This window comes from Tripterygium wilfordii, chromosome 4, assembly GCF_013401445.1.
Source record: "Tripterygium wilfordii isolate XIE 37 chromosome 4, ASM1340144v1, whole genome shotgun sequence".
NCBI classification, from domain to species: domain Eukaryota; kingdom Viridiplantae; phylum Streptophyta; class Magnoliopsida; order Celastrales; family Celastraceae; genus Tripterygium; species Tripterygium wilfordii.
The window spans coordinates 14,143,031-14,170,906 of record NC_052235.1 but is presented as its reverse complement, the minus strand read 5'-3'; the positions used below and the strand labels follow the sequence as shown (position 1 = coordinate 14,170,906).

The 27,876-nt window shown below is 35.1% G+C and overlaps 3 protein-coding genes across 3 annotated transcripts; 1 reads left to right on the top strand and 2 right to left on the bottom strand.

Moving 5' to 3' along the window:
• The first annotated feature begins 10,368 nt into the window (after positions 1–10,368).
• On the top strand, positions 10,369–11,620 carry LOC119997583 (transcription factor IBH1-like 1). The gene is made up of 2 exons (XM_038844707.1): positions 10,369–10,520; positions 10,876–11,620. Exon 2 carries the CDS (start codon positions 10,877–10,879, stop codon positions 11,447–11,449), a length of 573 nt encoding a protein of 190 aa, XP_038700635.1. The 5' UTR covers positions 10,369–10,520; position 10,876; the 3' UTR covers positions 11,450–11,620.
• A 6,487-nt stretch (positions 11,621–18,107) lies between these two features.
• On the bottom strand, positions 18,108–18,374 carry LOC119997003. Its single transcript, XM_038843776.1, has one exon. The coding sequence runs from the start codon at positions 18,372–18,374 to the stop codon at positions 18,108–18,110; it is 267 nt and encodes an 88-aa protein (XP_038699704.1).
• Positions 18,375–20,493: 2,119 nt separating this feature from the next.
• Positions 20,494–22,507, bottom strand: LOC119997795 (RING-H2 finger protein ATL13-like). The gene has a single exon (XM_038844987.1). The coding sequence runs from the start codon at positions 22,190–22,192 to the stop codon at positions 20,765–20,767; it is 1,428 nt and encodes a 475-aa protein (XP_038700915.1). The 5' UTR covers positions 22,193–22,507; the 3' UTR covers positions 20,494–20,764.
• Positions 22,508–27,876: the final 5,369 nt, after the last annotated feature.

The window sequence follows — 27,876 nt, the reverse complement described above, 5'->3', positions numbered from 1 at the left end:
AGAAAACAAAACGAAGAATAAAAAAGACCTCCTCTGATACCATGAAGAAAAGGAAGATATGGAAGAATAAGTGTTTTTGTATTCTTAACATTTATGGAATTACAACCCTAGTATATATAGTAACAAGATCATATGCATCTCCGCACTTCTAGCTATGTTACTGACTAATGATATGTGAACACAATTAATGACTAATGAACACATTCAAAGTTGGCAGCCATCAAGGTTGAAGGTTGGCAGCCATCAAGGTTGAAGGTTGGCAGCCATCAAAGTTGACTAATGACATCCAATAGATTCTTTTATGACCCCTTGGTTGCTCCTCAGCCAATTAGTTCTTCTCCAATTGGTACTCTTTCTTCTCCTTGTTCTTGTCTTGTTTTAATGAAATTTGAATTAGTTTGACTGATTGTGTACAATCTCTTCTTCTTTTTTTCTTCTGTTGGCTGTGTATACAATAGGAGTAGATGGCAATCTAATATTCGAAAATCACTGTGTCTTGGTTGATTAATTATTTCATAGTAGAAGGCTTGGCCTTGTGGCATCGCACTTTGGATGGGTAATGTGTATGCTGGAACTGATAGCGGCATATAAACAAACACCTGAAGTGCAAAACCCAATTGCTGCATCAAGGTTGTCGAATCGTATGAATCGAACGATCAAAATTAATTTTGAATCGTGAATCATATCGAATCATGAATCGTAAGAATCGAATCATTCGAATTGTGAATTGTAAGAATCGAATCAAGAATCGGTATGATTCTAACAACAACGATGACATAAACAACTAAAAATGCCTCTTTCAGCAGCCCAAAAATTTCTAACAGAGAGAAATATGTTCACAATCACAGCTCTGAACCTTTGTATTAATATACAACCGAGCGCGTGTTCATTCAACTTGAAAGGAACTCAACCCAAATAATAGCAGCAACACAACACCCCTAGGCAAACAAGGCGGATAGCTAGATCAGTAGACTGAAGCTTCAAGATGATGAAAGAGGATGGTACCTTCGAGTGTTCATTAATGCTCTCTCTTATAGATGAGGAAAACCGAGGTTACAATTATTTTTGGAGATGAGAAAATAAGATAAAAGGGGAGACGGAAAAAAAAACAGAGTTATACACGCGTAACCCTTCGAGAACAAAAGACAGAGAAAATAAACAAGCAAAGGACATTAGCCAACACAAATGCGAGTGCGATCACCTTCCTCCAGAGATACCAGAACCCAAAGAGAAGACCCTCACAGATAGACAAGAAAAACTTATAACCAAGCTACAAATCGATATTTCCGTAAACTCCACTTTTCCCCTAACCATCTGCAATAAAATTTCCCTCCCTCATTATAGGCACAAAATTACAACATTAGAAGTTTCATACTTGCAGGACGATCCTTTTTAGGTCGTAGAGCAATTTCCATGGCCTGGTATATCCTTGGTTAGCCAACTAGTAGCTTTCATGGAATCCGATTCGATAATTAATAAAATGGGTACTCTATTCTGTAGCTGCAAACTGAGATTCACTGCCTTAAGAATGGCTTTTACTCCGGCCTCAATATAGTTTAAAATTCCCAAAGGGCAAGAAAACAAAGAAAAAAAAAATCCGTGTTCATCCCTTAGAATTGCCACCCATATCTGCTCTGCCTGGCTTTACCTCTCGAGGACCCATCCGCATTCCACTTAATCCAACCTAGGGAAGACTCTTCCATTCACATGGGAATCTTACCTTTTACGCTTGAGACCAGTATTTTAGCCATTTAGAAGATTGCATCAACTCAGGACCTGGATAAGGGAAGCGATCATAGACATAAAACCAGAACTTCTTGAACCCAAAAACTACAGGTATTCCAATTCCTTGCTAACAGCATTTTGTCATTGTTTGGTTGTAACACCCTAGGATTGCAAATTATTGTTTCAATCTGCAATTGGAAAATTGTGTTGGGTGCGAGAAATTGTGGCCCAGGCAGGCAGGCATATCATGTCCTTTGAGGGGGTTGTCTTTCAATCCTGCTTTTTCTTCATCTGTTCTCTGGATCTTTAAATTATTATGTTGCCTACTGGTATATGAGAATACGGAAATTATGGTTGCTACAAGTCTTACCCCTTTACCCTTACAGTTTTGAATATATTTAATTTTTCTTTCATCTTCTATATTATTTTCAACATTCAGAATCTTCTCATCATGTAAAGAAGATAGCAATGGAAGTTTCAACGAATTTTAAGAACAATCGATCGACTCATCAATCTGCGAATGAAGTTACAGGGAACATGTTCTCTGAGGAAAAAGTTTCCGAAACAAGCATCTTGGGTCAACAAAGTATAAGACACAGGAAGTCATTGAAGCACACAATTCACCATAGCTGTCGCTCTACTTCTGTTTCAGGTAATGTTATTCACACATGAAATCCGTTCGTTTGTCTCCATGATTTCAATTATTATTCTCTCATGACATCTTGCTGTCAACTTCGATTACTTGGAGTTAATCTTTTAGGGTTTCATTTAACAAGACTACTTTTGTGTTTTTCTTCTCGATCATAGTTGGAAAAAAAGCATAATGGACAAAGGAAACAATGTTTGGTGATGACATTTTTTCTTATGTGCACATGACCTGTCCACTTAGAAACCTGCTGGATATTTCGGTTCATTAAAGTCTCTACCATGAAAATAGAAAAAGAAGGAGGACATACGGCTGTGATTGCGGACTCAAATCTTGGCTTTCAATGGAAATTACAATCAGGACTAAAAAAAAATTTCCTCGGCAGTAATTTATTCGCTTTTGAAATGAATAGTTCTTTAATCGACATTCAAACTCCTGCGGATTTTTTTCTTTTCTTCAGTCTATGATGTTGGTTTGTTTAACTAGTTTCCAACTTTGAAGTCATTGTGTTGTCTTCTGTGTTGTAGGGAAAAGGGTACTCAGATCACAGTTGAGGAAGCTTGCTGTTGACTAGAACTTTTTGTTCATCTATGTATACAACTTGGGTAACTAGATATACAACAAGAAGTTACAGATGTCCATGTACTCAGTGATATTGGTGAATAGCTGCAACTTAACATAGGTGATACCTGGGAGAAAGGTTCACGGTGGTTGGGGAGTCCCCGACTGTTGGGGAGGGTTTCCATAGAAATTTTCATATTTTTCATTAGGAACCTTCCCAACCCTCCTCTCCCCAACCATCGCCAACCATTTTCACAAGTTTAGCCTAGTAGAGGAAGGTTGTAATGAGACTTCTGGTGTGCCCCACATTAGGTGCAACTTACTAGTTAGATATCTGTGGTCATCCTTGGCAACGTAGTTTACATGTTTTGCATATATATATATATATATATATATATATATATATATCCCGCATATATGTTCAATTAGATCAATATCTTCTTTCAAGCAACCTTTAATTTTCGAGTGGTTGTGTTGTTCAATGTTGATTTAGCTCATACTTTCAAACGGTGGCAAGTCACTTGGATGCTTATATATAAAAAAGGGAATGGCCCCCCGCTAGTAATACCTTGAGGCCCTCAATGCCCAAGTCGACTTATAAGGAAACATTGAAAATCCCCTTCATTCTACCCCAGTATTGATCTCTACTACCCCAGTCTAAAGGGACATGCACGCGATATACAATACTATCTATCATTGACGAAATGTGCATGACTCTTGAGTAACAACGAGAGACATATATTGTAATATTTTATTATTTGAAACTATTACTCTAGTAATTATCCTCTTGCCATACAAATAATCCAAAAAAAAAAAAATTGGGGGAGTTGCCTCTGGGGTGAGTTCAAATCTTGGATCCGCCACTGCTTCAGCCTTCAAATGTGTTGAACAAGATTCTCCTTGTCATCTGAGGCAATAAACATTCCTCACATGGTATTTTTCTTCTCATTTTACAATACATTGTCGGCATGTTAAGTTTTGTAAATGAGAAGTGATTTTGATGTAACAACCACCAAACGAGAATATATACATGTTTTCCTTGTACTTTCAGGGTGTTATGCATTTCCTAGTTCTAATAATGTCAATTAAGATCAGCCCAGTAAATATCTTGGCGAATCCTATGATTAATGTGAAAACAGTCCACGTCTCCATGAACATGCAATACCTAACCTTATCAATACATACACGTGTGTGTCATTAATAAGATCTCATCGACTCTTGCCGTTTGCAATTGCAACCACATGCACAGTCAAATCTTTCAACGAAATATTAATTTGTAACTTTGGCATCTTTCCAATACTCTTATCACATAGAAAATGACCTTAAAAGGGACACATATGTATATATATTTACACACACACACATATATATGCGCACAGGCATTTGTGAATTGTGACTGAATTGACCGAGTGAAGACTAATGACCATGCATGCATGCATGCATCTATACCCTAGCTAGTTATATATGGTCCCTATTATATATACTACAATGAAAATTGAAAGCGATTGTAATGGAGGAGCTACACCCATATCTCCACTAATTAATTATCGTTGAGTATATATATATACTATATATATAGATCAATAGTTTCTATTGATATATACCAGTGTTGTCCGACAGAGATTGATAATTTTGTCCAAAAATATAATTTACAGAGAGAATATTGTCTATTTTTTTCCGTAAGAAACGTACTACTTAATTATTTGAAAATATATAATAATTCAAAGACAGTCAACCATGTCCTTTGCTATTAATGGTACATTATTATGATGCTGGTTTGACAATGTCAACCTGTAATTTCTTCCTTTCAAACTGATCAAAGATCAATCCAAAACAACACAATCATATCTTATCCTCTAACTATTCATGCATGCCATTCAAGATAGTGAGTGTTCACCCTATATGTATAAAATCATTGCCTCACATGAATAATACCCTAAATTAATGAATTTACGACATTGAAATTAAACAATTCAAAGGCATTTATGTGGTTACTATGTTGGCTTGAATTCCACCAATCACACTACTACCAATTTGCTTTTTGATATTGATGACTATGGTGCCTTTAAGAGTAAACATGACTATGGTGCCTTTAACAATGTACATATATTGTAAATGGTCATCCTCCCTTTTATATTGGTATTTTTCAATCTTATTGTTTCACGTTCATATAATTAATCGAGGAACCACCCAGTTCACTATACCCTCAACTGAATGGACGTAAATCTTAGGCCGTCAGAACAGCTTACACTATGTTGACGATATATAAGACTGGATCAAATCCCATAGGGGTGAAAATGAAGTTCATAACCTCTCTCCGAAAGTAGACCCTAAAACCCACGAGATCAGGAAAACTACAGGAGAATACTCTCAGGTAATTCAAACTTCCGAACTTAATAACATGCTGAAGCAAACATCCACTTTAAACTCAAAGATATAACCAACTGAGCTATCACTCCATAGTTACCTTCACATCATTATCATATTCTTGGGTACTCTATACATGGACGACTTGCTAGCTAACACTATGCTCACTATTTGACTAATAATCTACCAATAATGTCTTGAACAACCAATCCACCATATATGGATCAATCACTAACACGCGTGTGCATGATACAACTACATCCATGTGGTGGTTAAGAGGGAACTATCCAAATGGAAGTGGGTCTCTAGCTATGGTAATATTAATTAATGTCTATATAAACATCCACATAATAGCACTTGCTGAATACGTACCATCATCAGTCCTTCTCTCTCTCTATGTGTGTGTGTGTGTCGTATCATCATTTGTTGAAAGAAGGATGAGAACAAAGCGTTTTTGTTCCAAGAACAAGAAGAGATCAAGGGCTTCAAAATGTTTGGCACGAAGACAGGTTGAGCAGCTTCAAAAGATTGTACCAGGGTGTGATGAAATGGACATGGACATGGAAATGGAACTCTTGTTGCACAAGACTGCCAATTATATCGTTCTGTTGGAAGCCAAGGTAGGTTTGTTGAGGTGTCTATCTTCTTTTATTGAGTCTAAAGCAATAATTCCAGTGATCTCTCAAGATCAATAGGTACATGAAAGAGTATGGGGATTAAGGATATTAATTAGAAAATCCTTTCAAGTACCAAAATCTGCTTGTATTTTCTTTGTTATAACAAGTTAATTAAGCGATGTATCTTGTAAATATGCCTCCTGTGACTTTGATTCTGTGATGCTCTCTCATCAGTGTCTGAGAATGGTGCCCATCTCCATCTCCATCTCAAGAAATAACCCCACCAAAAGCAAAAGGCAATGACTCCCGAGGAACCTAACCATAGCCATCACTTTAATCAGAAGAGAGTTCATCAACAATAAGGAAGCAATTACAGCATGGTTCAGAATAAAAATAAGACCGATGTAGTGATGATGACAAGGAAACCACTTTGAGTTCTCTACATTAGCAGTGCAACAAATCTGAAAAAAATGATGACAAAAAATATAACAAAGATAAATATAAGAAAAGGGTCAATCTTTATTTCCATCAACAAGCTAGCAGCCCACCCCACTCTAAAAGCAATGAGGCTGTTAAAGAGATTTTTAGGCCATGGACCTATTTAGTCCAAAGCTGTATAGGACATCGCCTGTTAAGCTCGCGTTTGCCTAGGTAATGGGCCGTCTAAGCTAGTGACTTTTCGTCTGGATTGATTCTGAGCTTGATACCCTTTTTGGTCCCTACACAAGCCTTCATTATCTCAAAATTTTGGGATCGGCTTATGAAAAAATCAACACGAACAAATGGAGGATAAATATTTAATTGGTATGCGAGTTTGAACTTCAAAGTTCTTCTCTTTGGTTTCTCTCCCCAACCTAACCAGGGTTTTGTATTTTTTAGTTCATAGGTTATAAAACTACTAATTTGAACTAAATGGAAGTCGCCTCCATATATTCACCATGTGCCATTAAACTTGATGTAGAATTGAAATCTAATAACTTCCCTTGACATGAATTACTATTTTTTTTTAAATACCGTTGAGAAATATATTTGCAGTTGGAATCGAATCTTGAATACACATATGTCTAACATAGTCGATTGTCAACCGAATCATCTCTCATTGGTATTATACTATTTATAAATTAGAATCGTACGGTATGTTAAAAACAACATTGAATTGAAGTGGTAAATTTCATCTATGATTTTACTTTTTCAAACTCCAATAATTTTTCATATCGATTGATCATCCAAGTTTGGTGTGACATTGACAACCCTAAAGTCACTTTTGTTCTTATTTGGGTTGAAAGTCAAAATACACTTCTTAGACAAAGCCAACAATAATGCTCATTTAAACTCTCTTGCACATGCCGTACACATGGGCTTCTGAATCCTCATATAATATATATATATCATAATATACAAATTTTCTTAAACCACGCTGCATCTGTTCAAGTGCATTGTTATACCATTACTTTTGTTTATTATTTTTATAAATAAACAAAATAAATATTTAATAATCGAAGAAAAACAAAGAAAGAAATGGTTGATGCCCATGGAGTAGCTTACAAGGGACCAAACGCTTGATTTAAGGTCATCATATCATATCCCAATGAGATGAACTTAAAAACGATCGGCATTCAACGTCAACTTTTACATTGAGACTCGAATCCGAACTTCATTGTAGCTACAATTCTCCTCTAAAACCATGTTAGATCATGAATTATTTTTTTTTATTTGAAAATGACATATTAGAGTTTAAGAGTTAGGAATTAGTGTTTAGGGTTTAAGATTTACGATTTACAATTTAGGATTTAGTGTTTTGAAATTTATTTTTCAAAATATATTGAGTATATTCTCACATTATAAACACAAAAATATTAAAAACACATTTTCATAATGATTTAACATAATTTTCAAAGAAAAATATAGTTACAAATTGAAGCTCCACCTATCTCATAGATAGCCTTTCCCTTTAACAAAAAGGGAGGGGGGGAGGAGGTTTTCGGCTCCCATCATTCAAGCCCTTGTAATTGCAGGGCTGTAAACCTTTGGTTAAGATGAGAGAGTTGGTCCCATATCTCCATGTGTTCACATGCCTATGTTGTGCACAAGCGACCACTCTCACTTTAATTCTCTCTCTTCTCTCTAAAACCCACATGCAGCGTGTGAGTGAGTCAGTGAGGGAGGGAGGATTGTTTTGAGAATAATACATGGTACGATAACAAAAAGAGAGAGTGGACCCCATTAGTTGTAATCTTAAACATGTACAAAAGCTGGCAATGTTCATTGTGAGGTTATCCGTTAATCGCGGGGGTTGACCTTTCTCTCCCTCCCCTTCATCGCTTGGGTTTGGAGTCTTTGAACTATTGGATTCTATCACAACCCCACTTCTCTTGTCCATATATACCCCCCAAATATATCTATATATAGTAAGTAATTATGGCCCTCCATGGTCCACAACATGTAAGAATACATCAATCAATTGTATGCGTATAATGAAACACATATATCAAAGATTATTGGTAATGTAGAGATTTAGCGGAAGCATACATGATTCGGCTACGGGTTTCCTCAATCTTATGAGTTTACTATGTCTTTTATGCATCAAAATATGGAAAGAAACTAGGTGGCAGACTTTCTTGCCAATTAAGGTCAAGATGGAGTAGCTGATATTTATACATCCATGGAGGGAAGTACCAAAAATACTTGTTGATTTATTACGTCTTTGATAGGGCCGGATTGGGTTGTATTCGTGACAGATATGAATTTCGTTTTGTTCTTATAAAACGTTGGTTTGTATGACCATTTTCTTGGAGTGGATTGTCTTATGCCTATTATAGAAAAGTATATATTCCTCCGCCCAAAATGAGGGTTTATTGAATAAAACACTACGTCCTTGGAGGGAAAAATAAGCTTTACAGAAGTGCTACTCGTCCAAGCAACTGGAATCTCAATGATCCCAGTTGTTGAGGTGTATGGACAATATTTAAAGTGTATGTGGAATCCATCACATACACTTTAATTTTGATCCATACACCCTAGCAACTGAAATCATTGGAATCCCGTATGAATATCTTTTTTGTAAGCTTTATATCCTCTAATTCATAAGGCAGAATTATGTGATGATAAAGCAAAGTTACTGATTCTTTTTCGGTGAATCCATAATAAAAGGGATTCTTATAGACGATGGCATGTTGCCAAATTCCCTTTTGGCTATACCGTGTGACAGTATCATTCGACTACTTGGGCGATTGCCTAAGGTTGAATCTCTTTGGGGCCAAATATATGAACTCGAAAGATCCCTAGTTCGATTCCCATTGGAATCAATACTCTTGTGGTCATGTACTGAGTTTTTGTCCAAATTATCCTGTCGCCAGGTAAAAAACACAAGACCCAAGTTTAAACTCATGTCGTATTTTCAAAAGACAAACTTATATGATGCTGTTCTCGGTTAAAAAAAAGTGACGATATCGTGAATACTTTGCTCACATTAATGGATTTGTATATTTGTGTATATTAATTTTCAATGTAGCTTTTCTTCCTCATTAGCCATTGAAAATTAACAATGCTCACATTAATTGATTTGCCTACATTGTTATATCATCATTGTCCCTTCTAATATAGACTAAGCATGTTTGGAAACAAAATAATTAAGAAGATGAGTGTTTCTCCCATATTTTTCAATATATTTATACCTTGAAATGTATAAATAAAAAAAAATTAATTAATTTGTTATATAAGCCAAAGATGTGTGTAATTTAGTAGTGTAAACGATAGTTTTTTTAAAAAAAAATTGACAAGAATTTAGCTTTTTCGAGGAGGACCATAATATACTTTCGTATGAGCAGCAGCCTGCAAGAAGACACACTTTTAAAACACCCATGTGGATAGTCTGGAGACCATGTGAGGGTCCTCTTTTTCTCTATAATACCCAAACCCCCCATGCCCTTCAAAAATTTCTCTTCGTGTGGGACCCAGTTTTTCTATCTGCATTACCATGTTTTCCGGATCCTGCCAAAATCTCTCTCTCTCTCTCTCTCTCTCTCTCTCTCTCTACATGACCCAAAAAACCCTAGTTCCAAAATATTATTTTCCAACCAATAATGACGTGTATTAATTAAGTTATTATTATTATTATCGTCTCCTTTCAATTTTACTTTCAACATTTTTTTTGAATTTTTTTGTAGTACCTTTTTATGCTGTTTTTATTTTAATTACTCAAACCAGGATTTCCAAGAGGAATTTTTTTTTATAGTCTTTATGTTGTTTTTATTTTAATTAAAACCAGGATTTTCCAAGAGGGAAGGGTGTAGTGTTGACTAAAAACATTTGAGTGAATTGATTAGTGTGGTACTTTTGTGCGGTGGGCCATGCACATGCACACCCATGTGCTTGCATGTGCTGTGCATTTCTCTACATGGCCCACCACTTGGTCTTTCCTTTGAGCTAAAAATAAATGGATGTCTTCCTTCACTTTAATCTTCTCCCTCTTGTTCTCACTCTCTCTCTCTCTCTTTCTGTCTCTGAACTTCATTCTCTTTGATCTCGACACAAATTTCTTGGATCTCTAGCTCTGCAGAGTGCTGAATCTTGTCTCTGCTGGATAAACAAGATTTCTTTGTGAGGTACGTGTGTACATGTGATTACATACACACACATATATCTCTATGTTTGTGTGTATATATAGTCCTTGTTTATTATTTATGTTGCACAAGATTCATGCTCTCTATGTTGTAATAACCTTTCAAAATAGTTTTCATCATTTCCTGCTTCGAAACCCTAGATTGCTTATATGTATGAGTTTCAGTGTAAACTGTCACCACGGTAGAGCGGACTGAGTTGACTGTTCGAGTTTAAAGCTAGTCCAATTGTATAATCGATATGTTGGGATGGGAAATTATAGGTTACCAAAAAATTTATATATGTATTTATATATATTGGTGTGTTTATGAATCTCATGGTGTGTTTTTGCTTAATTAGGATGCGTAGTTCTCACTCAATGAAGAAAGAATTCTTGAAGAAATGGATGATGGGGCTTCAAGTATGCGTTTCTTCGAAGAAGAAGATGACAGTCTTGGAGAGAAAGAAGGCTATAAAGCTCTCGGCGGACATAGCCATGGCTTCCTCCAGCAATGGCAACACTTGTTGGAGTCGTGCCCTCATCGTCAATGCCTCAAAGCACCACAACAACAAACTATTAATTGAGCGCATACTTGGTCGTTCTGAATACGAGAAGCTTATAAAGAGAGTTTCATCAACTCAACCACTCAAGAAGATAACTCGAAGCAAGAAGATCTTCAAAAGGAGTTGCAGTAGGCTAAGGAGAGTAGAGAAGAGAAATATTAGAGGTTGCAAAAGGGTTATTAATGGAGCTTATTGTGTAGCGAAGAACTTGGTGAAGAAAAGAAGGAAAATCTTGAGGAGTCTTGTTCCCGGAGGAGAAATGATTGTGGATGATGTTTGTTTGATTGAAGAAACCCTAGATTACATACTATCTCTCCGAGCTCAGGTTGATGTAATGAGAAGTGTTGCCGATGCTTGTGATCAATCGTAATTAAAATGAGTGAAAAAAAAAATGTTTTCAATACTTGAAAACGTTTTAGTATTTGTATTTTTCTCTTTAATTTGTTAAGAAAGCTAGGTGGAGAAAAGAAACATTATATAGTTATACATATGAGCAAATATAATTATTATGTCATGTCAATCAAGGTTTTTTTGTTGGTTCTGTCTTTTACACTAATTACGGCTTTTTTCACACAAGTCTATGAGAAAATTAACAGGAATCTTATGGAGTTTTGACCATTCATTTTTATCTATGATTATACTTTCATCAACTCCCATGGAATCGATATCATTTTTTACTACTTCAAGCTATGTCTTTTTAGGTCTTCTTTTGCTTCCTATTATCTCTTATATAATTCTCCTTATCATCGCACCACTATTTATATGTTTGTACATGTCCAAACAATATTTTTGTAAATTATATTGATTTTAATTATACCAAGTGGACATTCAATTGTATCCACTTGACTACTAAGGCCGAAACCTAGTTGTTTTATATTGCACGCTAATCATGTTCACAAAGTGAGTTTGAAGTAATACTCAAGGTGTTGCAAAAAAAATTCCTCACAGACAATCACAGATTATAAAACAATATGGAGAAATAATCGAAAAAGAAAGAAGGAAGAAGAATACAGGATTTATGAGGTTCAACAATGTGCCTACATCCTCGAGTTTGCACTTGTTTCCAATATAGGAAATTCCTTAGTACATTTGGCTAGGATTTTCAACCCTTACATACTAGCTACCTAGATACCCAAAAAATACAATTTTAGCCCATACAAAAAAAACCAATCTAGATTTGTAATACCGTACCATACCATGGGGATCAACTGGTACACTACACTCCCTTCTCGCACAACTTCCCCTTTCCTTAGAGCTTTTAGGTATTAGAAAATTCTTCTAATATAAGTCATTATTTAACACAACCACCATATGTCTTTTCTTTCGTAACTTATTTAACTCTTCAAGCGAACAAACACACATGCAAGTGTAATTAATCAAAATTTCAGATGCAATTCACATGTGTCGGTATATATATATATACAATTCGAAATATATAATCAATCAATGCACATATATAGTCTCCTTGGTGACAATGTGTGAGAGACTGAGTGAAGTTGCAGTATTTGCATTAACAGGGGAAAGAGATGAGAAGAATCGTGAAAGAATTGATACATGCAGGAAAGATATAAATGCAATTAAATCTGGTGCCCGTTTGAAGTATTAATTGGTTTGAAAGCTGGATACGGTTAGATTGCTTGTTTCAGTTAAGAGAAACTGAGATGGGTGTGAAGCAATTCAGTAGATCACAAGGGTTTGGTGTCTGAGTTTGACAATTAATTAGCTCTCCACCCGTGCGCATCCTCACTTACACTGTCTAGATGGTGACAACTGCTAAAAAAAACTCTATTGAATGAAGACAAAAATCAGTTATTACATATAGCAATTGCATTTCATGCATGATTTTATGGGATATAAATCCGTTGATGCAGAAGTTTTCCACCAATCAGAATTTATTAGAAAAAATAGAAAAGGACAGCAGCTCCTCTTACAACCACCAATAGCCTTAACAAAAAAAGCACTAGCACTGGAGAAAAGAAAGACACAACAGAAGGGAAAGATTCAAAGGCATTAGAGAAGCCATGGCACCGTCAAATCTTGTCTATCAACCCCTTTCTTGGCTAAAAAATCTGCCACACCATTTGCCTCTCTCCAAATTTGGACAAAATTCACCACAGCAAAGACCTTAGTGAGATTAGTGATTGCATTGCAATCCTGATCCATAGACCATGGATTGGAGGAACCATTCTTGAGCCAGGAGACAGAGTTGCGAGAATCATATTCCACAATGAGTTTCACCCCATTACTTGAGCCATGAGCTGCTGAGATCTCAAGGGCTTTCCTAATGGCCTTCATCTCAGCTGAAGTTGCACAAGAGTTCCTACTAGGCCTGAGAAGATACACAAGAAATTTCCACTACTATCTCTTAAGACTCCACCAATTCCTGCCTTATCCAGCCTAAAGGAACCATCAGTATTCCATTTCAAGTAGCCAGTTGGGGAAGCAACCCAAATGGACACCGGCCTTGGAGCTTTATTAAGGAGAATCTTGAATTTCACCCCATCACTTGTTGCCATTAATTCTGGACCACTGTAAGGTATTGAAATGTTAATTGCTTTAAGTCATAGTCCATATCTGATGAATACTAAGTACAACACATTACTCCATTCTACTTCAGCATCATCAAAAATCACCTTGTTTCTTTCGGTCCATATTGTCCAAACCACAGCAGCAAATATCATATACCAAACCCTTTTCTGATGATGACCATGAGCAAAAGAAGGCCACTCTTGGAAGAGATTTGAGATTGAACTTGGAGGGCACTAGCTGAAACGCCACCAACTTGTAACATGATACCATAAAGAGGAGGGACCATGGCAGTGTAAAAGCAAGTGATCGAGGGTCTCTAGAACAAGTTGGCAGAAAGGACACTGATTGACTTCCACAATCCCAAGCCGAAAGAGCTTCTCCCTAGTATTGATCTTCCCACAAAGTACTAGCCACAAGAAGAAGTTTTCCACCTAACAATAATATGTGTGTTTGGCAGTGAGTTCAAACACTGCAAAACGCACCTCATTGTGTTTTATATGGATGCGTCTGGGTTGTTTGTGTTTGGGCATGTGGTAGCAGCAACCTCACCACACCTGAGTTGAGTTTTTTACTAAAGCAGATCACAGCTGTGGCCAGCAAAAAAGTAGAAGTTAAACGCACGCGGGACGCTAAACCTTCCGTCAGATACGTTAATGAAATGTCAGAAAAGTCCTCCTAATTTTTTTATTATTACAACTCTACCCTCAACCCTATCATCTTCTCTTTTACCAGTTACAACAAGTCCAGCCGCTCCTCCACTGTTCTCTCCCTGAAGCACGACATCCTCCTGTCAAATGGCATGATTGAGGTAGTTTCCAAAGAGCTTTTTCTTGTTTATTGACAATCGATTGAATGGCTAGTGAATTGATGCATAGAAAAGTGGGGATTCGGCCCATAAAACCATGCTCTCCCTTACTTATACAACCGAGCTTTGCCCATGAATCTTGCTCTATTCAATCTGCTTTAACGAGCATCATACATGCAGGAAACATATATACTTTGCATTATCTATATTGCATAAATTAAATGCGGTATACAAGGAACCTGTGTCCTTATACTTACCCTGCCAGGAAAGAGCTTTGCCTATTATGGTCTTGCACTTTGTTCTGTAGGTCTAAGTATGGGTTAATCCATTAGACCATCTCCAACCCAGTTTGTAAATGCAAATGTGATACTGTTTTGTATGAGATACTATTTTGTATGTGATATTGTTTTGTATATGATACTGTTTTGTGAGATACTGTTTTGTATGTGATATTGTTTTGTATATGATACTGTTTTGTGAGATACTGTTTTGTATGTGATACTGTTTTGTGAGATACTGTTTTGTATGTGATACTGTTTTGTGAGATACTGTTTTGTATGTGATACTGTTTTGTATATGATACTGTTTTGTGAGATACTGTTTTGATTAAAAGACTCATCTCTCTATCTCTAGTTTTTTCAAAAGACCCAAACCCATGTGTATATACATGTACATATATATATATATATATACATATATATACCATACACCATTTTGGCTGCAATGCTAGTGATTATATGCTACTATTTACTTCACCGAGTTTGATTAGTTGTTTCAGATACATTTGCCATGTTTGATCCGCTTGCACAAACTTGAGGATGAAGATTTTACTACGTACAATGACGAATCGGTCAACGTCAATGCTACTTATGGCTATGCAAATGAGGTCGACGTCGGGGTATTAGAAGATATTGAAATGACGACTTTACGAGATATGATTGCAACAGAATTATTTGAAATATAAGTTTAATGTAATTTTAGAAATATATATTAATATTATATATATATATGTAATTAAAGACGATATTTTCTTCAATATATAGAATATTAGACATATTAAAATACAATAATGTTTAATTTATGTAACAATATATTTATTCCAATGTATAATTTAAACAACAAATTATCTCTTATCACACCTCAACGTAATTTGTAATTGCCAAACGCAAAACTACATAATTACCTCACCTCAACACAGTTTTTTAATTGACGCGCCAAACACTTTTTTTCATCAGAACTCACAGCACAACACCACAGTTTTAGAACTCACAGCACATCACCACAGCAGTTGAAAACCCAACACACGCCCAAACAGACCCAATATAAATTGAGTCAAAACTCAACTCATTGCCACAAACATATTGCTTTCAGCGGAAATCAAATTCAAAATTTTTCGAATTTGTATGATTTGGCCAAGAGAGATTTACCAATAAGTTATCACCAAAAACTTAAAAGTTTGAATTGTTAAGTTTCAAAGATATATTGAGATTCTCCCTCGTACACATCAACAATCTCTTGTATCTCCCATCCTTCTCACTCCTTCATGAGAATGAAGGAATAAATATATATATATTCCACAAATCAATATATATGTATTGTGGATATAATTTTCTGGACGATCTATGCGTCAGTAACAGAGAAATATTATGATGGAACGGCGAACCTCCCGACACCTTCATGAGAATGACCGAATAAATTTATACATATTCCACATATCAATATATGTATAATGCAACATATGTATAACTTCTTAGGAGGGGTGAGTGTGACTTTATGGTATGATGAGCTTCACAACTAGCTAAAAAAGCTAAAGGACAAGGTTAGAATAGAATTTTCAACATTAATGAATCCCACACGTGATAGTGAATGTGAAATTGGTTTCTTTAAATATATTTATGATTTGATTTAACAATACTGAAAAAGTGAAACCTTCCTTTGAAATTGTAGCCTAGACCGGAAGTTCTTTTGTTTGTGGGTTTTCCTTGAGAGGCTAGCTATGAACAAATTTATGGAGTACTTTGAGCTCGGAACCATGTTATTCAAGGAGGAAAATATATACAAGTTTCATCCATGAACTAAAAGACAACAACAAAGAGTCCAAAAAAAAAACCTTAAATTAGTTTTATTTTCGGTCAACAAAAATGTTAAGAATCTCATTGATTTTTATCCTAACTATCTCAAATATTGAGATGGATGCACATGATCCGTGTGAAATCGTGTACATGCGTCTATCTCAACATTTGAGATAAAGGCAGAACTCTGAACTTTTGACCAGCACGCTACTTCATTGGGCTTGGTATTTGTTATTGGGCCGCATAATATTCTAAGCCCAAACATCAAATCCAAAAGTCCACAATAGCAAAGTATTGGGCTAAAAAACACAAAAGCTCTTTGACCTCTTGAGGCCTATATATGTGAGAAACTGAGAATTGCTATGTGTGTATGATCAATTGTTCATGAAGTCATGAACAAGGAGTCCAAATGGAAATGGGCTCCCAAAATTGGATCAGTTGAGTCGCCACTCCATATATGATAAACTCACAATTAGGAAATTTTATCTACACACCACTGATGTACTCTTTTTGGAAAAAAAAAAAATAGGGTTTCATCAAATGGGTCAACCCCATGGATGGTAATCATGCTACTAATACAGGGATTACCTCCATAATTAGCCCCATTGTTGGCCACATTAGGGGCACACCATGCATTATTATGGTTATTTAGCATGTCTGTGTTAAGCATATTAGTATATATTTATATGTGAGAGCTCAGTTTAGGCTCTTAGATCACTTTGTTAAGGTCATTCTCTCACAATAGGACAATCATTTTGCTCCAATTTTCATGGGTTCTTCAACTTTCAATCCAACTAGTACTCCTTCTGAGGCTCATCCAGAGACAATGGATTTCCTTTATATTACTTGGTGCAATTTTGCAGTTCAAGCTCTCCAGCCAGAGTTACAAGATCAATCAATTGCTCTCCTAGGCAACCCAATTAAGGGCAATGAAGCCCCATTCATGGTCAGTTCAAATTCTACAATCATATAATCATTGCAATGTGATTACAATTGACAAGAAGAAGGGTGAAATTAAATTGAACATTGTGATGTGCAGAAGATGGAAAAGAATGTAAAGTTGGATGATGCAGAGTTAGGGTCTATACCTCCATTGAAATCCAATGATGTTAAGGTACAAATGCAATTCAATTATGTAACATGTTTTTTATTCTATTTTTTTTTAAATACCGCTGAGAAATGTGCTTCACATTGGAATCGAATATTAAGTATGCATATGTCTAACTCAGTCAATTGTCAACCGAGCCACCTCTCATTAGTTGTATATTGTATATTAAACCAAAAGAATGGGACTAATTAAATTGTTGTTTCACTTTATCAGTCATGGCTATGGACACAATAGCAATGGATCCAGAATTGAACTACAGTGGCAGAAAGAAATGGGTTACTATGAAGTGGGATAATAATTAAAGTGCTCAAAATAATAGTTATACCTTGAGTTATGTCAATCCGATATTGGATAATAATAATTATTTAATGAGCTGAAATAGGCATAATTAAAGTCCTCAAAACACATTAGTAAATATTGTACAACATATAGATGATTTCTTAGAATTGAAATACAAAAAACAAAAACAAAAAATATAAACAGCATATATATATATATATATATTCTTGTAACATTAAAGGACACCATAGAACTGATAGAGGCCTCTAAGATAACTAACTTGCAATTTTAGCTTGATAACATATTCAATGGACTTTAGGAGCAAGGTTTCAACATCCTCAACCTCTTCACACTGTGGAATAATCTTCCTCAAAATATGAACATCTTTATTTTCCATGGAAATCTTGGCAAACCTTACCTTCTTCTTCATAATCAAACCACCACCCATTTGCCTCCATTTTCGTTTATAATTGGCAGATGCAAAGCAAGCTCTTGATCTCATAATTCTCATGATTTGAGACAAATAAATAAATATTAGAACGTCTGGCCTTGTAGGGTTGAGAAATTTTTAGGTATTGGGATTAGTGAGGAAGGATACGTTGTATATATAGAGGAGTATTAATCGCTCTAGGACAAAATTACGTGAAACTTTTGAAGCTCAAGATGGGTTCGATATGGAGTAAAGTTTGTTGAGGTCCTTTTCAGTTGTCTGTTTGTGATTAATCATCTATACAACTAATTAAAAGGTAATTAATTAATCACTATGCAATGTTAATTAGTACCATCATTCTATGCATGTGGATGCGTATTTTAGCACTCAGGTATTGTCCGTTCTGGGATACGGTGCGGGTTTTCTTACCCTCTCCTCACGATTTTATCTTGAAAAATATTCTTATTTTCCCGCCTCGATCCCCCTTTGCTAGAATCCATAACATCTTTAGTTATGGAGAGTGAGTATACATCTTATCATCTAGGTTGACTACACATTTCTCTGGACTTGGCACGTAAAGAATCTCGCCCAAAGTGAGTAGTTCGATTATAAGCTGGAGCAACTATTTCCAAGTGATTTGCAATGAGTCTCGATCCAATTAACCTGTCGTATGAGTTTGTGCGTGTCTAACCCGACCCAAGTTTGAATTTAGTGGATTGTGAAAGCACTTCTATTCCAAGATGTGGTCCTGACATGCAGCTTTATGTAGTGGCAAGTGGGGTTTCTATTATCTCTTCCACCAGCAAGAGTTCACACTGGATTTTCAAATTCCATTATGTATCAGGCTATCAGCAGACAAAAGTTTTCCAACATCTGGCAACTTCAGTTGTGGATAAGTTGAGTTGCAACTTCATTATGGGCAAAGTAAAGCTGAAATGGATCATGTCGAAAGGGATGGTGTTGGTTCAAAGTATTTAGCTACTAGCTAGCTAGTGTGAGTCCACCTATCCCAACTTGTACTCACATTTGGGCCTGTTTGTGGTCATTTAAGTGGATTTTATGCATGGGCTTCTGAACTGCATGGGGATGACCAAATGTTAAATGGGGCCTGGAAGATGGGCTCAAGTTCAGGTAGGTGGTATTTTTTGGGCTTAACGTTGAAGGCCGGCTTGATTAGGCTGCATGATTTTCGTCATGATCTTTTATTGTGGGCTGAAAATCATATTTGTCCGGCAAACACCGACAGTTTATTTACAAAATTTATAAGCTAGCATTGAAAATGGTTTAAACGGGGCCACTAAGATTGTCTTTTGGATCAAGTAGACGGGCCAATATATGGGTTTCTTTTAACATTTGCAAAATGTAAACTATAAGCCACTATTATGTGTTTAATAACAGTAATGATAGAGATTCCAGTAACTGATATCTCATTTATTTCAATTGTTGAATTGTATGCACATGATTACCTGTATATCATGTGGGATATGTGGAACCCATGAATTCACTTAAATTCTGCGCGACCAACTCAACAGCTGGGATAACAATGATATCGACAACCGTTGCTGCTAGGATGTTTATCATTTTGTGTTGAAAAATGTCCTCATCACTTATAATAATACATAATACTAGTAATTAATAATAAATGTAAAGTTGGGTTGTTGTCTTGTGTCAGTAGGCTTAACATATGCATAGATGGAGTTAATTAAGAGACAACCACCACCCAACTTCCCTGTGAGACCCTTATTAATACAATATCATCACAATATTGCCTTCATTGATTGAAACAGCCTGTAGTCTGGTGTAGTCACTCCAGAAGATTAATCTAAAGATGCATCTGATATCAATTTGAATTTGAATTTGAATTACCCATATATGTCACTATACATTTATTGAGCTAGATAAGCCATTAAATCAAATGGAGCCCAATATTTCTGCATTATATGCCATCTTTAATGCTGCACAAATGGCTTTTATAGCCACTTCAGGTCTCAATGATTTTGAATTTTACAAACTATTTTTTCTGGTCATAATTAATTTAGCAAAATATAACATTTTTTTAAACGGGGAGGGGATTCAAACCCTGATCATCAGGGTGACGCATACCATCCTTACCAGTCCAACTAGTGGCTCGGGTGTTTAGTAAAAGAAAGTAGAGTAGACAGATTAACTACAATATTATCTCACCATAAAATCTATAATCCAGAGATTCTTCATAGCTACTTTGTCAACCAAACCAAAATTTTGCCTTTTTGAACAGCCACTACTTCAACCATAGATCACAATTACAAGCATTCATAACCAAGCAGTTGTGTATTCAAATCTCTATGAAACATCATTCTTTTCCTCCATTTGTTTTTTGTCCCTAAATCACTACAGATATTCCAGGTTTGCATTCTAAAATAAAGGAACCAAAGGTACAATTTTCCTAGAAAATAATCCTAAGAGAAAACAAAAATAGTGAACTAGATGTTGGAACTATAGGAGGAATGAACAACCTTGTTTTGTCTCCCAACAAGCCAAAGCAGAGTCCTCCTTGCAAAAGATGGAGTTTTCGCTTGAGAATCCAAACTGTTACAGCTCTGATTTTCTTCATCACAACAACCCAATTCACTATCAATCTCTGAAAATGCACTTCCACCACAATTCACATTCTTTCCCTTCTCATCAGCAACACCATCGACACTTTTGCGCCACGGAAATCGGAAAGAAAAAGCCCTTCTTGATGAATCCTCTGTTTCACTCTGCTTGTCCTGAAGCCAAATCTTTGATACTGAAAGGCTATCTTTTTTGGCACTACTAATTGCACTGCCATTGTTAGCACAAATGCTAGAACTTCCATTAGTTCTACAACTACCAATTGCATCAAATCCATTGAATTCTCTTCTTGAATCAAAACCGCATTCGGACATTGCGAGTCTGTGACCTGGTGTGAGTGGCAAAGATGGTTTCTTGCTTGATTGTTTCTTCATGGGTGTCCTAATTGGTACTTGAAGTAAAGTGTTCTCATCCATTACATACTCAAAAGAACCCATAGAGAAGCATCTCCTTACATCAGTGTCATTGTTGCAGTTGCTGCTGCTGCTGCTGCCTTCACCACCATCAACATTCCTAAACTTCCCTAATTTAACAGGCACAACTTTGTCTCCTGAATCTAGGACTATTGTTGGGCAAGATTCTTCCTTTGTTACAATTTCACAAGATTTATGAGAAAAATCGAGATGGGTTGATCCCAAATCAATGTCTCTATGAAAACCCAGAAAGGAATTTGTTCTCATAACAGAACTGGTTCTCCCTATTGGACCTTCCAGCTCTCTTGAGCTTTCACTTCCAGATTCAAGAACCAGAACAATGGGTGGTGAGCAAGAATTGTTTGGAGAAGAATCATGGAGCAAGCTAGCTCTGCATAGAGGGCAAGTGGAGTGTGACAAGAGCCATGTGTCTATACACGCCATGTGAAAGGCATGACTACATTTTGGTAGCAATCTGAGCTTGTCTTCAGGCTCAAATTCGCACAAACAAACAGCACAGTCAAATGGGTCTCTTAATCCAATAATGGCTTTGTAGTTAAAAACAGGGAGGGTGTCTATGAATGACTGATCAACACCAGCATCATGAAGATGGAAGAGTTGCTGCAATTGCCCTTGAAGGGCAGTCACATTGTCCATTTCTTCTGGGTCTCTATTAGGTGGGCTTAATAGCAACCGCACTAGGAGGTGAAGCAACCCAGAAACAAAGAAGATTATAGCAAGAACTACAATGATAAGCAAAATACTAGGCCTAACCTTAGTGTCTAAATTGAAATCAAAATTCTGCTGTGGAGGTGGTGGTGGTAGTGTCAGTGGCAGAAAGAATGGTGGACTAACCTTAACTGGTAGATGAACCCAACCCATGTTTTGCAAAGAAAAAAAGTGACCCAAATCACCAAGATTGAAGCTTTAGATTTGCTGAATCCAAATAGAGAACCACAAACAGCATAAAAGCTAGGTTTAGTAGTATCATTGTGTGATAGAGTCTCCCTACTGGTTCACCTCAACATCTTTTGACTGCACCAAAAACCTGCAAGTCAAAATTATTGAGAGCAGAGAGAGAGTGTGTATGAATCATGAATGTGGAGATTAAAGGGCAGACATTAATGACACAACAACAAAACAGAGGGTGAGATTTGAAACAGAGTAACAAGCAATAAAGCTACCACCAGTGCTAAAATAAATGAGAGAGATTGGATCTTATTAGGCTAAAATCTGGACTTGGACAAGCTCTATTTAGAGCATCCACAATGGTGTTATATTTAACATTGTTAGCAATACTTTTTGGATAAATATAGTGCTATACTCTCACAATGGATATAATGGAGTGTATTTCAAGTACTTGAAATGTTACTTTTTTGATAAATATAGCGCTACATGCACACAATGGGTGAAAAATGACACTTGAAAATTTAGTTGTGGAAAAATGATACTTGAGAGTTGGAGTATATATATAGTTGATGAATAGTGAAGAGAGAGATGATGAAAATGAGGAGAAATGTGATAAAAAGAAGAGAGAGGTGATGAAAAGAAAGAGAGAGAAGATGAAAAGAAAGAGAGAGAAGATGAAAAGGAAGAGAGAGATGATGAAAAGGAAGAGAGAGAAAATAGAGAAAATGAATATAGAGTGTTGGAATTTATGGAGTGTTGATGAATAGTATTATTATGGGACCCACTCATCCAATTAAATTGTGCCACATAGGAAAGAGGAGAAGAGAGAGAATAATTTTGAAGTGCTGTATTATATTATACTACTGTGGATGCTCTAACAATTTTCAATTGGTAAAAAAGAGTAGAGAAGATGACTTTTGTTACTGTTTCACTAAATACAATGATCCCTTTTGGTTTTGGGTTGACTTTCAAAGTTACCAGTCTGGCCTCTGCATCAACCCCAATGACCATTTAATTCCCCAATACTAGAAAAAAAGTTTTTAATCTGATTAACAACTGTGAACCCCATCTGGGTGTGTTGGATTTTCTCACTTATTTTATTTCTTTTACTTGGTTTTTTTTTTTATTCAAATCACATTCTGTTCAGATCTTCTATTCCACTTCTACTTCTGATCTGATTTTCAGGGTCTATTGTTGACAAAATCTTTAAGGTTAAGACAAGAGAAGTGAAAGTCTCCTAGTTTCTGATAAGAGAATCTATGGAAGCATAGGATACGGGCTTTTGTGGGATTAAAAAAAGATGCAGCTAAGGAGTGTTTGGTTCTGGACCCCCATAGCTTTGGAAATGTCACTCTTCTTTCAACCTTTCCATTTGGATTTTGGTAGCTGTGTCTTTTGTGCTCGCAGAAGACAGGTCGGAAAGTGGAACCAAATATCTACCCAAAAGAAGTTTCTTCACGTTTATGACCCCTGTTTGATGAGCTGGGAGGGGCTGTAATTTTTTATTTTTTTTTTACAATTTTCTTCCAATATCATGTTAAATCATGATTTTATTTATTTTTAAGATTTTGTTTTTAGTTTTCAGGGTTTAGAATTTAAGATTTTAAAAAAAAAATTCAAAATTTATTATATTACAATATTATAAACACTAAAATATTCAAAAACATATTTTAGTTTATGATTTAAAATAGTTTTGGGACACTTGTAACAAAAAATTGGAGCTCTCCTTAGCCCCATTCGTGAATTGTGATGCACCAACGTTTTGGCTTTTGATGCCTTAGAAAGAGTCAAGAAAGGTTATACGAAAAAATGTCTTTGTAACATTTAGTGTTTTTTGAATCTGGAGCTCCACAATTCATTTTGAATAGGAGACTATTAAATTTGAATTGTAGATTTTAACTAATTATCGAGCCCCAAATCCAGATTAAGCACGGTGACAATGTCGCGAGTCGAATATGGCGTAAAACTAATAGTGTGTTCCATAAATAAAAGTATGAACAATGGCAGAAGATTATATGTTAACAATTAACATTAGTGATCTCCAATGTCCCTTTCTGTTTATCTATTTGTTTCAACAATGGTTACCGACAGGGGCCGTACTATACATGGACTTACCTCAAGACATGAAGTTCATTGGACGGATTTGGGCTTACTTTTGAAGGCCCCAAAGTTGATTTTGGGCTTTACACCAAAATCTGCTTGCATGGCCCAATCGTCCAATCTGTAATCTTGTTGCTATCTTTATCTTAGGTATATGTGAGCCCATTAAAATGACTTATCTGAAAAAAAAAATGATCCAGATATTGTAGAAAAACAAGAAAGAGGATAATTAAAAACAAACAAGATTTTATCGCCCTGAAAAAAAAAAAAGGGAAAGAAGAAAGAAAGAAAATGAGCAACCAGAAATTCTTTCGTAATAATATTACTCCATATTTTATATTTTTTTAATAAAGACTTACAAGGAGCTATATTTTTTTTATATAAGACTTACAAGAAACAATTACAACCATTGACCCCAACCTCCGATTGGATTAGAACCCAGCACCTTCAAGTCCTAGTTTCAAATATCAAGTTTATTTTAATACTGTAACATTAAATAAATTTTTTTTTTGAAAATGGTGGAAACCTAAAATTTAATTCTATCATAACGACGATAGTTAAATCTACCGCCATGAAAGTGGTTTAGGAATTTATAAACGTCGAACAACGCCGGATTACACTATGAAATTACAAACATCGAACAACAACAAATTATAATGTACTACATTGAAATATATCGGACTACAAACTACACCGAAATATAACCGAGTAGACTAAACAACTTGAACAAGGCAGATTTGGAAATTTGAGTAATCATCTAAACTTATCTTAAAGTAGATCTAAACCTAGATCCACTGAAAATCATGCCCATCTGTGCTTCATATTGTTGCTTGGAGTGTAGAACGTGTTAATGGATAGTCGATTATACACCGCTCTTGAAATCAAGCTATTTCCCAACTAAGATCTAGGGAGAAATCCGCCATATGCCCATATTATTGAAAAAAAAAAAACTAAAAAATGTATTAAGAATAATAACCAGGGGAGAGGAGGTTGTCATCACCATCTCCTCCTCTCCAAACATTGAAAAAGGTTGTGGTAATTTTTATTTTTGAGAAAAAGCAGTTTCAGCGCCAAATAAATAAATTGTATTTGAATTTAATATTATTTAGAATGTTCATATTTTTAATATCTTTGTAAAGAATACTTAATTTCAACATTATAATAAATAATAATACTTAACTTCAACATTATAATAATTTATTATATAGTGGTCCAGTTTGGTAAAGCATATTGACAGTATTAGATATGGTGATTAGGAATGAAAATGAAATACTACTAAAATTGTTCAAAATGAGAGCACTTTAAAAAATGATTTAAAATATTGTGAAAATTACCTCGGATTAGGTGTCCGAAAATAATGAGAAAGTAAATCATACAATCAAAACGATATATTTGTCATTTTATACTTACAATAGTTCTTATACAGCTACAATAATCCTTACATAAAATCTTATAGTACAAAATATATTTGTCATTTTGTACTTATAATAGTCCTTATACAACTATCGTGGAGAGCCTTCATACTTTAAAAATTGACAAATTACTAGTGCCTGTGCCTGTGCCTGTGATGTAATACTCACGGGTAGTGTGTGTGTAGTTGTTCTTGCATCTGCTTAGGTTGTAGTTCGAAAAAAAACTAAGATTTTAGTTGATTTCGTGGTCTCGAGCCCATGCGATTATGGTTATGTCTATAAGGCCTTCGAGTGGCTGATCTCCTCTAGCAATGTTATGAGTATAGAAGAAGATTATCCATACATTGGTTTAAAGGTTTCCATAGGGTAAATAATATACTTGTTTCCTTCATATTAATATTTTTTATTTTAATAAATCACCTAGACACATGTATAACCTTTTGAATTTATTTGAACTATCTAAAAAGAAGAAATTAATATTGAAAGAAAACCCAAAACCCGCTCCATCCTAATAAAGTGTATATCACCATCAAGTCACCAAAGATGTTACACCAACCATCTCTTTTGATTTCCCTCTATTTTTCTATATTAAAAACAATAAAATACTTTTATATATTCAAAACGTAACAAGATTTTGTTATAATTTTGATAACATTACATTTTGAAATTATATTTCTCATTAGGTTGGAGCGGGTTTTGGATTTATATTTAATTACTATTGTATTTTATATATATATGAAAATTTTAAAATAAATTAATTTTAATATGACAGTGCACAATAACTCTTGTTTTTATGTTTTCAATAACCAAGATTAGATTTCTCCAAAATTGGATTGGAGGGAGAGAGGAGTGATTAATCTAGCAAGAAGTCAAAGAAGTGTTTGTATGATGATATGAACTTCCAATCATCTTGTGATACGTGTATGAGTTTGTTAAGAGTTTGGTTAAGATGACGTGCTTGTGTTAACTGACTAACTAACTGATTAAGTCGGTTTATTCTGTTATAAATAGGCGGGATTACCTTGTTTTACATAGTTAATGAATGAATATAAATCACAGTCTTTCTTTCCTGTTTCTTTCGTCTTCTATTTCTTTCTTTTGCTGCCATTTCTAGGTTAAGGAAATTGAAGGCTATCATATGATTAAGATTTATTTTATACAAATCTTATAGCACAAAATATATATTTGTTATTTTATATTTACAATAGTGCTACATGTTGAGTTTTTTCCTCCAACGCTGTCATGGAGAGCCACAATGCATCAAAAATCGACAAGTTTTGCGTGGTTTTGAGCAGCTACATGTTAAGTTTTTTCCTCCACCGCTGCCATGGAGAGCCACCATGCTTCAAAAATTGACAAGTTATTAATGCTTTCAATTAAGATATTAGTTGATTGTGTGGTTTTGAGCCCACGAGGTTATGGTTAGGTCTATAAGGCTTTCGAGTTGGTGATATGTTTTGATAGTGTTATGAGTCTCGAGAAAGAGTTTTTGAAAAAATAAAGCAAAATATTTGTCCTTCATTCTTTATCATTTGCCTTCCAATAAATTATAGATAAAGAAATTGTATAAAGATGAAAGTTACGATAGAACACTTAAATAAACAACTAAACATTTTTTTATTTGAAAAATTACAAGCAGCTAATCACATTTTTTTTCGATTGGAAAAATTACAAACAATTAAATCACATATTGGGTATCATAGTTTATATTCTTCTGCGCGTTCGAAGTATTTTTTGGCTATAGTTCAAAAGACACATTAAACAAATTTTATTGGTTTTGGCCATTTTGAGGGTACTTTGGTCAATCAAAAATGTATTTTAAATTATTTATCCTTAATGGAATATATCTTATAAACTTATGGGTTAAAACAAATTAGGATGGAACTATTAAAATAAATAATGTATTTTCAGTGTATGTAATTTATATGTTTGTAAATTTAACGCAGATAAATTTCAATATATACTATCCATAATAAAACCACATCAGATAATGTACATAAATTTCAATATATATTAAACATAACAAAATCACAATAGATAATGAAGATAAATTTAATGTCGATAAATTTGTGTACATACGATTCACAGTCCGATGTGCAAATTTTGAGACTTGATTTTGTGATTTTGTATCTCCACTTTCTCTCC